This window comes from Chrysemys picta, chromosome 3 (assembly GCF_011386835.1).
Source record: "Chrysemys picta bellii isolate R12L10 chromosome 3, ASM1138683v2, whole genome shotgun sequence".
NCBI classification, from domain to species: Eukaryota; Metazoa; Chordata; order Testudines; family Emydidae; genus Chrysemys; species Chrysemys picta.
Window position 1 is genome coordinate 144,610,009 of NC_088793.1, and position 12,964 is coordinate 144,622,972.

General features: G+C 44.4%; 1 protein-coding gene across 8 annotated transcripts in view; it reads left to right on the forward strand.

The window, feature by feature from the left end:
- VIT (vitrin) overlaps positions 1 to 12,964 on the forward strand; it is a 77,682-nt gene that overhangs the window by 48,917 nt on the left and 15,801 nt on the right. For 5 of the 8 annotated variants that reach the window (XM_065589200.1, XM_024110864.3, XM_005296254.5 and 2 more), the window contains 2 exons: positions 698 to 745; positions 10,535 to 10,597. In XM_065589200.1, the coding sequence (XP_065445272.1) occupies positions 698 to 745; positions 10,535 to 10,597 (111 nt within the window). The remainder of the gene's footprint in view (positions 1 to 697; positions 746 to 10,534; positions 10,598 to 12,964) is intronic. The other 3 variants (XM_024110866.3, XM_065589202.1, XM_024110869.3) reach the window with 1 other exon arrangement.

The following is a 12,964-nucleotide window of genomic DNA, read 5'->3' on the forward strand; positions in this document are numbered from 1 at the left end:
TAAATTTTAAAACCTCTTTTTTTCCCCTGGCCGCGCACAGCTGATGTGTTTGTAGAACAGATTACATAGGAAGAATGCACTCTTTCCCCTGATGGGATGAAAGAATGGCCTTTCATAGAACCAGCTGTGCTCGAGTTTTGTTTTGTGTGAACCTTTCCCTTTGGAGGCCTAGGAAGATTCCAGTGGCTGCTAAGGCAAAGTACAACGCTTGTTTCACTGGAAATCATTGCTCACCTCCACAACAAAAATTGACACACGTTTGGCACTCTATTAACAAACGATCAATACATGACATGACTGCAGCCAGGTTCACCACCCACTGCCTAAGCCCTTCTGCAATCCTTGCAGTCCCCCTGCAGTCTAACTCAGCCATTTCCCACCCACCCACGCTCACCAAGACTCATCTCCGCTGCCAAGCCTACAGAACTGCCAATTGATTATGCCTAGGCCAATGATGAGCAGTGACTGTTCCTCTTCCCCTTCCTTCCGTCTCCTGCTCCCTAAAAGGCTACTAAATAGGGCTTGAAATGTGTTCATAAAGGCTTCCAGGTTTGCTGATCCAAAAAAACTCACTAGATTCTACTCATCATGATGCATTCTACAAATTGACTTTTCTAAATTGTGCAAAGTGGTTTGTAACTTCCCATAATTCCATGATTTTAAGTAATAATTTCTCTTCTCTTTTTATGCTTGAAAGCTTTGGAAACTGACTTGTGGAAACCTGGATCAAGCCTTTTTGACACAGGTAAATATTTAACACAGTAAAACAGAACAGATCCACCACAACTATACTGGGACTAATCAGCTTCTACACCCTTGGGAGGAACTAACACTTTTAAGAAGGCCCACAGCACTAATGGTAATAACTTCCACTTACAGGAATGATTGTATGCAATGACAAATGTGGCTTTCAGTTTCTCTAGTTGAAACTGCTCCAATAGGCCCTATGCTTCCATCTGTCTCAAGCAAGCCCCATTCCAGGAACAGAACTGATGAGGTCTGGAGAGAGTAGCAAACCATGCTGCAAAAGGGGCTTCTAGCTACTGAAAAAAAGGGGCCTGAATGAACACTGTATTTCTTGGAAAATGCAGGCGCATGATGATGATCTGCAGAGTCAGGCTGCCAACACAAGAAAGGAGATCGATCAATTTGTCTGATATAAGAGGTTATAATGAAACATAAACTGAACACATGGAAAACTCCTGAAAGTACAACTATGATGTTATGGAATAGTGTCCCAAGGGAATTATTATTTAACTTTTATATTGCACTGGTGCCTAGAGCTCAACCAGGCCAGCGCCCCATTCTGCTCGGTGCTGTACGAACATTTAGAAAATGACAGTCTCTGCTTCAAAAAGCTTATGATCTGAAATAGACAAGACACAATGGGTGGATGAGACAAAAAAGCGAGTTTGAAGCAGGGTAACAAAAATAGGATTCACAGAATTCGGAGCCTATTGGGAGTGACTGTCAAAATGCCTTCCTGGAATTTATGGAAGTCTGTATTCCTTGGGACATTTAAAAGTTGGATCACACAAAACACTAGATTCATGGATTTCAAGGCCAGAAGGGATCATTGTGATCATGTAGTCTGACCTCCTGTTTAACACAGGCCATAGAACTTCCCCAAAACAATTCCTAGAGCATAGCATTTAGAACAGGGGTAGGCAACCTATGGCACGCGTGCCAACAGGGCCGGCTCCAGGCACCAGCGTAGCAGGCAGGTGCTTGGGGCGGCCAACGGAAAGGGGCGGCACGGCCAGCTCTTCGGCGGTAATTCGGCGGCGGGTCCCTCAGACCGTCTCAGAGGGAAGGACCTGCCGCCGAAGAAACAATGAAGCGGGGCGGTAGAGCTGCCGCTGAAGTGCCGCCGATCACAGCTTTTTTTTTTTTTCCCGCCGCTTGGGGCGGCAAAAACACTGGAGCCAGCCCTGCGTGCCAAAGGCAGCATGTGAGCTGATTTTCAGTGGCACTCACACTGCCCACGTCCTGGCCACCAGTCCGGGGGGGCTCTGCATTTTAATTTAATTTTAAATGAGGCTTCTTAAACATTTTAAAAACCTTATTTACTTTATATACAACAATAGTTTAGTTGTATATTATAGACTTATAGAAAGAGACCTTCTAAAAATGTTAAAATGTATTACTGGCATGCGAAACCTTAAATTAAAGTGAATAAATGAAGACTCGGCACACCACTTCTGAAATGTTGCCGACCCCTGGTTTAGAAAAACATCCAATCTTGATTTTAAAATGGTCAGTGATGGAGAATCCACCACAACCCTTGAAAAGTTGTTCCAATAGCTGATTATTCTCTCTCTCAAAAATTTACACCTTATTTCCAGTCTGAATTTGTCAAGCTTCATCTTCCAGTTAATTGATGGTGTTATATTAGATGATATAATAGGGAACAGTCCTGCCCTGGCATGGGGATGGACCATATAATCTAATAAATCGTTTCCATCTCTAACATCTATGATTCATTCATCTCTCCTTTGTGAAACTCTGCCTTGTACGTCCAATTTTCAAGAATTTTTACTTGAAAGGTCTAATTACTTCAGAGCTGAGATATAAATTAGACTTGCATTAGCTCCAATGAGTGGCCGAGCACATGCACATTAGAATGAAAACTCAGCACTGAGTCAGGAGAGGTGATTCTAGATCCCTAACTACGTATCATTATGTAGATGAACAGGTTTCCCTGACACAGAGCGGGCAGGCTGAGTTGGAGACAGGGCCGGCTCTAGGATTTTTGCCGCCCCAAGCAGAAACAATTTTGGCTGCCCCCCCCGTTTTTTTCTGACCCCACCCCCAGCCCCGCCTCAGGTCCGCTCCTTCCCCAAATCCCCAGCCCTGCCTCCTCCCCCCAGGCTCTCAAGCCTAGGAGGGAGGGGGAGAAGCGGCGCGCGAATGAGCTGTTTCGCGCACCGCGGCCGCTCGGGATCTCTCCCTCCCTCCCAGGTTTGAGAGCCTGGGAGGGAGGGGGAGCAGCAGCACACGAGCGGCAGCAGCGGAGGTGAGCTAGGGCGGCCGGGGCACATTTTTAGGGGCGGCATTCTGGCGCCGGCCATGCCGCCCCTAAAAATGTGCTGCCCCAAGCACCAGCTTGTGCCTAGAGCCAGCCCTGGTTGGAGAGAGGACATTTTACTGCATATTGTAGGCAAGTTCTGTGTGTCTGTTTGGAATGAGCTGCAGCACAGTGGCTAGTGGTAAGGATTTCTATTTGGAGACAAAAATGAGAGGTTACTTTTAAACTTGATGAAAATACATTGGGGCGGTCTTATTTGTACTTTCTCTGTCACCCACATGTGTGTGTAGACTAGTGATAAAGTCTGATGAATTCAGAATGTCGCTTCAAAGGCATGGTTTCTAGTGTGCATGCATCAACTGCTGTCTTATGTAAATGAATGGAAGTATTAATGAGCATGGACAGCTGTGACCATCCAGTGAAGGAAAATCTAATTAGCATGGAGAGAGCTGCCCATACAGGGAGCAGAAATTCCCATGGCAATAACAAAATTAAATTGGGGCTGGCAGAATCAGGAGGCCCATAGAAATTGACCATCTCCCCAATTAGCATGGAGAAATATTTGGTAGATGGCATTATTGTTACATGGAAAATAAATCAGTCAGCTGACCCACAACCTTCCATAAATGTTAAATTCACATGACTAGTTTGGATTGTAGGTAACTACAAAGCTATCTCAGCTAGACACGCATGTGGAGCACAGAGCCTTCCTTAAGTGCAGATCAGGCAATGAGGCACTTAACTATGACTCTGACTTAACTGCAAAGTTTGGGGATGTAGATAGGATGATAAATGTTCATAATTAATTACTCCATGGTGTTATACTCAATCTGTTGTGCAAGTATGGTGTATTGAGTGCCTTTCACATACAATGATATACAGTTAGTACACATTACACACGTGGCCATGACTGCAGAAAAAGTGGTAGTATTTGAGCTATATTCCGTGACCATGTAATTGACGATGGCAGTGGAATGCATACACACAGGTAGGCAAGGGGAAGGTTAAGGAACCTTAATGATGTTGTTTCCTGACTTGTAAGTGCAATTTACAAACTGAGGCTCTGGTTCTGCACTTACGTTTTTGCAGGATTGGGCCCAATTCTGCACCTCTTTACACCTAGGCAAAGAAAATGCAAAGCTGGTTCATAAGGGCGACTTTTTATTTTCACTGTGCACGGATTTCTGACTCCAAAAGGTGCACAGCAGTGGAGAATCAGGCCCTTCATGAGACCAATACAAAGCAAGAGGTCAGTGTAGTGTTTACGCAGGCTCATAACGGGGCCAAAGGATAACCAGTTTTCAGGAAAGTCTTCAATAGCACTTTTCCCCAGTGAGGACTACTTCCTCTTCCAAATTTCAGTTTTCTACACCCACCTGCTGCACAAGAGCTGTTCAAAACAAGGTTGCAATTTTTTTTCATAGTAGGATAAGTATTTTACCATTTGCTATGTAAAATACAATGAAAGAACCAGTTTTGCTCATATTTTCAAAAAGTAATCTTCTTCAGGGAGGGACTAAAACTGAAAAATCTGAGCCCAAAAGTTGAACATTTAAAAAAAAATTATTAAACATCTGAAAATGGGGTGAGGTGGAAACACTCATGCCCCCTTCGGTGGAGTGGTAAGTTGCTGATCCCAAGGTAAGGAATTCTCTCCTCTGCTGAATTCTCTGCCGCAATTTGCCTTTTCTGATCCAAATCCCCTTTTTGTTGTCACTTCATTGCTTTCTCCGTGGTCTCTCAGAATTTGAACTGAACACCACAGTCCCTTCATTTTAGAAAGTCCCTTGTAGCTCAACTGGTTGCTGCTTTCTGACCAGTTGCTGAGTCCTAGGCTTTTGTGCCTGCCTTGGCAGCAGTGGCTCACAGCCCCCAGCTCCTTGTCCAGCCCTCCTCCTACAGAGCTGTCAAACAAAGACCCACACAGAAATGTCCCAACTGCTCTTATTTTCAGCCACTCATCAGTCTAAGTCCAGACTTTGTTATCCCCTCTGTAATCTTCTTTGATTTCCTCCCGCTGGAAGCTGCTGCTCTCTTCTCTCACCTGTTCCGTTTAAATAAGGGTGACATGAATTCTATTGTGTTTTTATTATTTGTAGACCACTCCATGGGCGAACGTGACACTCTTCGCACTTCCTGTGTTACTTGGAAGGTTATTACTATGGCTGTGTCTACACTACAGCAGTTACAGTGGTGCAGCTGTGCCGCTGTAGCGCTTTGAAGACACTGTAAGCCAACAGGCGAGAGCTCTCCCATCGGCTTAATAACGCCTGCCTCCGCGAGAAGCGGTAGCTGTGTCGGTGGGAGAAGCTCTCCCGCCGACCTAGCGCTGTCCACGCCGGTGTTTACGGTAGTCGGTGTAATTTACGGCGTTCAGGGGTGTGGATTATTCACACCCCTGAGTGATGTAAGTTATACCAAAGTAATTTGTAGTGTAGACCTAGCCTATATTTGTTTTTCTTTAAAGCCAATTAGCCATTCCTGTGACTGCCCTGTTAAACTCTGGTGTCTGCCTGCCCCACCCACTCCTCTGCAGCTTGCCTTCGTGACAGGTAGGATGATGTGCTGTTACTGCCAAACAGCAGACTGACTTCTTGGGGTCTGGCTTTAAAGGAATGAAGTCTTTACATCGATAATTCTGTTAGCCTCACTGCAGTCCCTTCCGCCACTTCCACTGGAATTCAGGGTCGGGGCTGCTCTGATAATGATAGGTAGGGCAGAGCCAGGCAGATCTGACAGACATTACTCCAGGCTGGGACACTGCAGCAGTGAACTTCTGCCTCTTGACCCTACTGCTGAGCCAGGTCCCTAAGGGAATCTGACGGTAGACTGGGAACCAAGCCTTGTATGCTTATGGGACCCGGGTCAAAAACAGACCCTACAGCTGATGGGGGAGCATACTGATGGAAAACCAGAGGCATGTGGGGTAGACTAGGCCTGAGGGCCAATTCCAAAGAAAGATGCAGACACACGCAGACCTACCCAAAGGCACAGGGAACATGTCACTGCTTGAGGCTGAGGATCAGATATGCTACCAGTCAGCCACCACTAGTCCCTGCTTGAATGGCTGATTCCTTTCCCAGGGAATGGATGAGTTGGAAGCAGCTTCTTTGTTCCCATCAGACTTTTTGTCCCATAGCTCCCCTTAGACCAGTGAGTAGGTTTTGGCCCTCCTTCTGTAACTATGGAGATCCTTCCCATCCTCCCATATTAGATATTTTGGACTGAGATCTATTAGTGATTGTTATGGCACAGTCACCAGGTTGTGCTGTTAAACGTGAACGTCCAAGTAGTTTTTTGTTAGTGTGAGAGCAAATGTTCAGTCTTGGCAGACATGCTGTGTTGTTGTTGGTTATGCAAGCTTCTGGATAGAGCAAGCTTGTGCCAGCAGCAGCAGAGTTTGGTCTCTGATTGGAGTCAATTCTTGAGGCTTATTTGTTCCCTAGGAATGAGGCATTAGTGTTGAGCCAAGATTTCTGAAAGAAGGGCTTGCCTATTGTTGTTTGACTATCCCTGTGCCATCCCTGGTGTCAATAAAACAAGTTACACAGACTCTTTGTCACGGAGAGAGTGACCTGCAAGGCCCTGCTACCACTGGGCAGAGGGAAAACAGTGAAACAGGAACAACAGTCTGAGTTTGTGAATGGATTTGGTCGATTTTATTTTAAAATTCTTGTGCGAAGATGGTTATGACTACAGAGCCCGCTGTGTGTCATGAGAGTAGTGAGCTAATTAGGGGATACATATTTAGTACTGGTTACCAGGCAGAAACAAAAGGAGCAAGTGGAAGAGCATTTGTTGTCAGTTGCAGCTTTATATGGGAAATCTCTCTTTTTAATAAAGAGGCTTATGAACAGCACAGGTGGGAAAAACGTAAAACTTGCAGCATAACACAGGGCTCAGTTTTGCTCTTCTGTAACATTGCATTGTCCCTCTCAGTTCCTGCCTATTTAAAAATGGCACAGGTGCATGCAAGCATGCAAAAATCAGCTCAGAAATGCAGCAGCCAGGGCTCTCTGCAAGAGGACCAAGCAACTACAGGGAATGCCTATCCAGACTAGAATTGGCTCTAGTGGAGTATATCGCTTTGATATCGGTTTCTTTTAGAACCTGACCTCTCTGAGGCCTGTCAGTATTTCTCCCTCTTGGGTCTGGTGGTGCTCTTGCTGCAGCTGTGGTTAATCAGAATGAGCTAAGGCAGGAAGCAGGCCACACGACGGGTTTTATGTTAATGAATATGTTCCTGTTATTAAGTTATCTTGGTCTACTGTGTGTTGAGTGTCTCCCTGATGCAACAAAAGCATTTTCCTCTCCGTTTGCTGTCCTCTAGTTCATGGATTCTACAGTCTGGCGTGGGAGGGCTAGTCAGAGACAATATTAACAGCTCACAACTGCCAGTCACAGTACAGCACAAGAACAAAAAGCTGGGCATGGCCCTCCTTGTTTCACAAGACAAAGGGCTGGCTCTTCTAGGTCCAGGCTACTTTAGGGAGGCCTTTCTGGTGCAAGGACAGGCTATGGGTGGATGGTATATGTTTCAGGAAGGATTTTTGTCTGAGAGTTGGTCCTGTCAGAAAGTGGGGAGGTAGAGCTGCACCTGTAGGAGAACACCCCCCTTCCCTCCCAAAAAAAGGTTGTATGGTACGCTGTGTGCCTGTAGTGGGACCATTGCAACAAGGGTTCAAGTGAAGATAGCACCTGAGAGTTGTCCTAACCTGTGCTGGGAGTTTAGCCAGCTCCTGGCAGCCCCAGAACAGTACTGCCCTCTGTCAGTACTTTTTGTTCTAACGGTGTAGAAAAGACCCTGTTGCAGTAGGAGAGGGCCTAGGGAGGAATCCAGCTAACTCAGTCACAACCTCTTCTACAGCTCCCAAGGAACATATATTGGAGCAGCAGCTGTGCCACCTTTCAAATCAAATGAATGCTGTGTGTGCTCCCCTGTGTGTCTGTCCCACTCCGCTATGCAGAGCCACACCCTGCATCCAGCCGCATTTGGGGAGGCTAGCACAACGGCTGGCTCTGTCGGGGGAAATGGCTCTGCTTCCCCTTGTGCTAGGGCTGGCCCCTCCACAGGAGCATAAGGGAAGAGGGAATGAGCTTTGTACCTTTTTCCCCCATCTTACGCGTATGTGGAGCCAGCAGCAGTCTGGTCATTTTAGTTCATATGTTGGAAGCTGCCTTCCTAACTGGGAGTTGGATTTAAAACTGAGACACATTTCCCCAGCTAAGACTAATAATGATTATTATTTCTATTAACAATAATTATTTGTAACATGATAGCATGGAGAGACCCTAGCCAGGGGTCAGGACCCCATTGTGCTAGGCACTGTGTGCAGAACACAATGACAAGATGGTTCCTGCCCCAAAGGTCCATGTTTATGTGGGTGCAAGTGCTTGGAGTATATGAAGTGCTAGTACTTTGTGAAGATTAGTTATCAGAATAGCATGGGACCAGGAATTGGTCTGTAGCTACGGAGTGCTGTTGGCTTCTCCTCTTCCTCTTGGCTTGGGTCTATCTTCCCTGCAGGGTTCACCTTAGATACTCCAGGAAGTTGAAGCTCTGCCAGTTCCCTTCAGAGCTCAGAGATAGCTTCCTCTGATATTCTTGATTATCTGCTCTCTTTACGTACGTTCACACTGACACGAGTTAATTTGTGGGTGGCTGGCAGCTTTACAGGAAAGAGGAACCATGAAGCACTTTATAATTTCTAAACTTTTGCCTGTAATTAATTCACACTTTTAATGCTACCGTCTTGCTGGTTTCCTTTTGAAGTCTGCAGTATTTCCTCCGTTTGCCTGCTGGTGAAGATTTGTGGGGGTTCTCCTACTACTTGTCTCAGTGATAGACAAGTATAATAACCGGTTCACTGTCTCTTAAGGAAACAAAACAGAATTATCCTCCTACGTAGGTAGGTTTTTTCCTTTATTTGCAGTATTGCCCCAGCTGATCTTCCCATATCTTGTCCTATTCATGTGAGAAGAAATAGCTTCTTACACTTAGGCAGAAGTGAATTGCTTTAACTTGGGGAAAAAATGGACAGACATTAAAATTGTGAACTGAAGTCAGGTTGAACTCTTTTAATCATCCTTCTGCTGCTCCTACAATACTCTGTGATCCAATACTACTTCCCCAGGCCATATCTATTTTAGTTTGTCTTATGAAGGGATAAACAGACATTCAGGCTGCTCCTTTTCCGATTCCACATTTTGGCCCTGGGAATCTTTCCATTGATTTCAGTAGGGTCTGGAACAGGCCTTACTTTGTTTTCTCTCTTCCCCCAGCAGAAGAACCTAACTCTCTTAGAAAAAACCTGAAGACCTCCTTAATGACTTGCTTCGCTTACCTGGATATAATGTGGTAGGATGCTCATTGTCCTTGCTCCTATCTCCATATAGGAAAACAGGACACGAGTGGCCTGACTCTCCACTGCCTCGAAACCTTGTGTAGTCATTTACACCCGTGCAAAGGACATGTAAGCTGCTAGTAAGTCAGAATGGTTCTTTCACTTTCATTTTAAACGGGTAAATGAAGGTGCAAGGCAGTGGAGAATCAACTCTCAATTTCTCACTTTATTTCCCTTCCCTTCTAACATCCAGTCAGTATAGTAACCCTTCCTTTGCTTGCTGTGGTTTTCAGCAAAGGGAAGAAAGTGAAATATACAGATTCGAATGAAAATTTTGAATTAATCTTTGCAGCAAATTTGAGAGCTGTAGTAAGAACTACCTTCTGAGAGAGATTCCAGAAGTGTTTGTGTCATAAACAGATCACCTGTTTAATTCATTTCATTGAGGCTGGTACTATCGGAAAAGCCAAATTTAGTACCTCTAGCAAACAACACAAAATAGAACTGTACTCAGAAGAGGAACTCAGAAAAGTCTGAACCACCAGATTTGGCTGCTGGATAGCAAACCTTTTAGATGAGCCCCGCTCTGAACCATCTGGAGGTACCAGGATAGGATACAAAACGATAACCCTTTCTCCAGTCTTTATGCCATATATATTTTCTCAGACTTTAGGAGCAGATTTAGCCTTCGAGTGAATGTGTAAAAAAAATTGGAAATAGCCATGTGTTGTTGATTTTTTTTTTTTTTTAGTCTTCTCCCCATCAGTTTTAGACATGGAATATGACCGGCACCTTGGTTTAATAGTTCTCCTCTGATTAGAAGATTTCGGGATGAGTAGATGGACATCTCCCTTAAGCAAAGAACTAAGACCTAGTGTAAGGTCAATGTGAAGTAGTTACAATAACCTGATCCCAATCCTTTCCTTTTCTATTCAGTAACAGGAGTGGAGACAAGCAACATGTCCCTGTGTCCCAGGGATGCATTGTTTTACATGTCACCTGACCAAAATAACAAAAGGTGGCACAAATCTCTTTCAGACCCGTCTCCTTATTCATATGTGGAACAAGATGCATCTGTTCACTCATTACCTTCTTCAGTGAAGTCAGACTCAGAACAGTTTCTTGCACATTTAGTGACTAAACATTTTTTTAATTTCTCCAGGCTTCAGTTCAAAGGAAGAATTGAATCCGAAACCTTTGGAGCCAGTTTCCCAGGGAAACCCAAGTACGTAAATCAGAATTAATTATATAATTAAGTCATAATAATCTCGTGCTGTTATGAGAATCGTACTTTTGAGACTATAGTCAAGAAATTCACTAAACATTAGCTATTAGGGAAAAACCATTTTTGGAACATATATTCCTTTACAATAGAATAACCTAGACCTCCTTAACAGTTTCTGTTTAGCCATTTGTCATGTCTCTCATCTACTCTAAATAATAATTGTTTCTACCTTAAGGAAAACAATAGCAACAGACTCTTAACTTACTCAAAGCAAAGGGTACATCTACATTGCCTGCTTCCCAGTGTGGGTAGACAGACACGTACAAGCTCTGCTTGAGCTAGCATGCTAAAATAGCAGCATCGCTGAGAGTAGCACAGATAGCACCTTGGACTAGCCACCTGAGTACAAACCCTCCCGGACCCCCATGGTACATACTTGGGCGGCTAGCCTGAGCCATAGCCTGTGCTACCTCTGGCTACACTGCGGTTTTTAGCTTGCTCAAGAAGAGCTAGTCTGCATCTGTCTACCTGAGCTGGGAAGCGTGAGTGAGATGTTGGCTGTTTTAAATATTATACGGAGGATCGTGTGAATTCTACAGTCCAAAGGCCGTGGCTTTGCAATATGCCATCAGACACAGAATTTGGATCCTGCCAGGGGGAAGCTTACTAACTAATGCCCTGTATTTGCTGTGCCTGGGATAAGACCTAGGCAACTGGGCACTGATAACAGGAGCACTCCCTTTATCTGGGATAACTGATTGAGCAGGCCTGGCTCCTGGCATTGGGGCTCTACTGGCTTGGCAGCAGTTCTAATGGAGGGAAGAGGGAATCACTCAGAATATGGGCCCAGCGGTCACAGCAGTAAAGGGAGAGAGACTTACTAGGTACGGCTGGGAGGTAGTAGAGAGAGAGCATCTAGAAGCCCTCACCCCCTATTAGAAGGAGGTGGGAGGGCCCTCTTCTCACAACAGGCATGGCTCAGAGCCCATTGAAGTGAATGAGGGATTATCCCACTGACTTCCACAGGCTTTGGATCAGGCCTAAAAGTGAAGAGTGAGAGAAAAAGAAAGCAAGCCCTGAGTAGGGAGAAGAGATTCCCCTTTGACGGAAGCCCTTCTCTGAGCTACCACATCCCCCAGCTCTCCCCTCACAGTACTGACAGTTGTGGCAATTCAGCTGTACACGGTCAGTACCAAATTCTGCAGCAAATGGAAATTTGTGCGTCACTATGAACAGCATTTAAAAGGGATATTAAATAAATTAAATATTAAACGGAATGGCCCCATAATCCCCAATAGTCTAATACTGAATTAATTTTAATACCATGTCTTTGAATGTTAGACATATTTTATCCTGTCACCGTAATTAGGGAGGCTCACTACAAAATTATTTAGGTTCAATGTGTTGCCCTTGGCTGTGAGGAATTAGCAGCTGAACAGAGATAAAAGTATCACAGTTTAATTAGACAATTGCAAAGTAAAATGAAATAGCAGGTATCAAAATTCTTATCCCATGGACTCTAATGCTGCCCGACAGTTCTAGCCCACTCTGGTTCCTTTCTCATGCTCAGCTCCATAGTAGAGATAAACCAAATTCAGATCTAACCTTGGAAGTATTTGAATCCATAGGGAGCAGATTTGGGCTCCCCATCTTGCAAAGAGGTACACGTGCTTAAGTTTCATGCTGTAAATAGTCTTATAGAAGACAAAGGGACTTCTCACAGTTTGCATGCAAAACTAAGCATGTGCATAAATCTTTGCAGTCAGGGCCCTGATAGGTAAGAGAGTACCATTTTACACAGTCACATTACAGGGTAGAATTTCACATTAAGGAGCAGGAATTCGGGATAATGTGGTCCTTTATTAAGGTAGCATTATTGGAAGCTCCAGCCGTGCCCCATGGTTCCCTATGAATGAACACAGTTCCCCTGTCATGCGTCCATAATTCAGCATTTTTGAAATTTAGAAAAGTTTTCCCTAAGGGGAAAACTGAAAGCAATTAGATGGAAAGTCTGTTGCATAATCAGATAGGAACAATCAGTGCTTTGTAGCCTTTTGGTTATTTGATAATTAAAATACACCAGTCTTGGTCAGTCTGACTGGTAGGAAGTAACATCAAAGAGAAATTATGGGGCTTACGTTGAGGCAAAAAACCTTAATTAGCACTCTAGTTAAACCAAATTTTGGTTCCATTCAAATCAATGAGTGTTTTGCCATTGACTGGAATAGAAACAAGATCATGCTGTTAATGACCGAAGAGATCATTTGCAGAGTATTATGGATCAAGCACTTTTGTGCAATTTTTGTTTTGGGATAAGCTTGGCTTTTCTGTACAGTAAGGTATGTGGGCTTGCATAGATCCATGTAA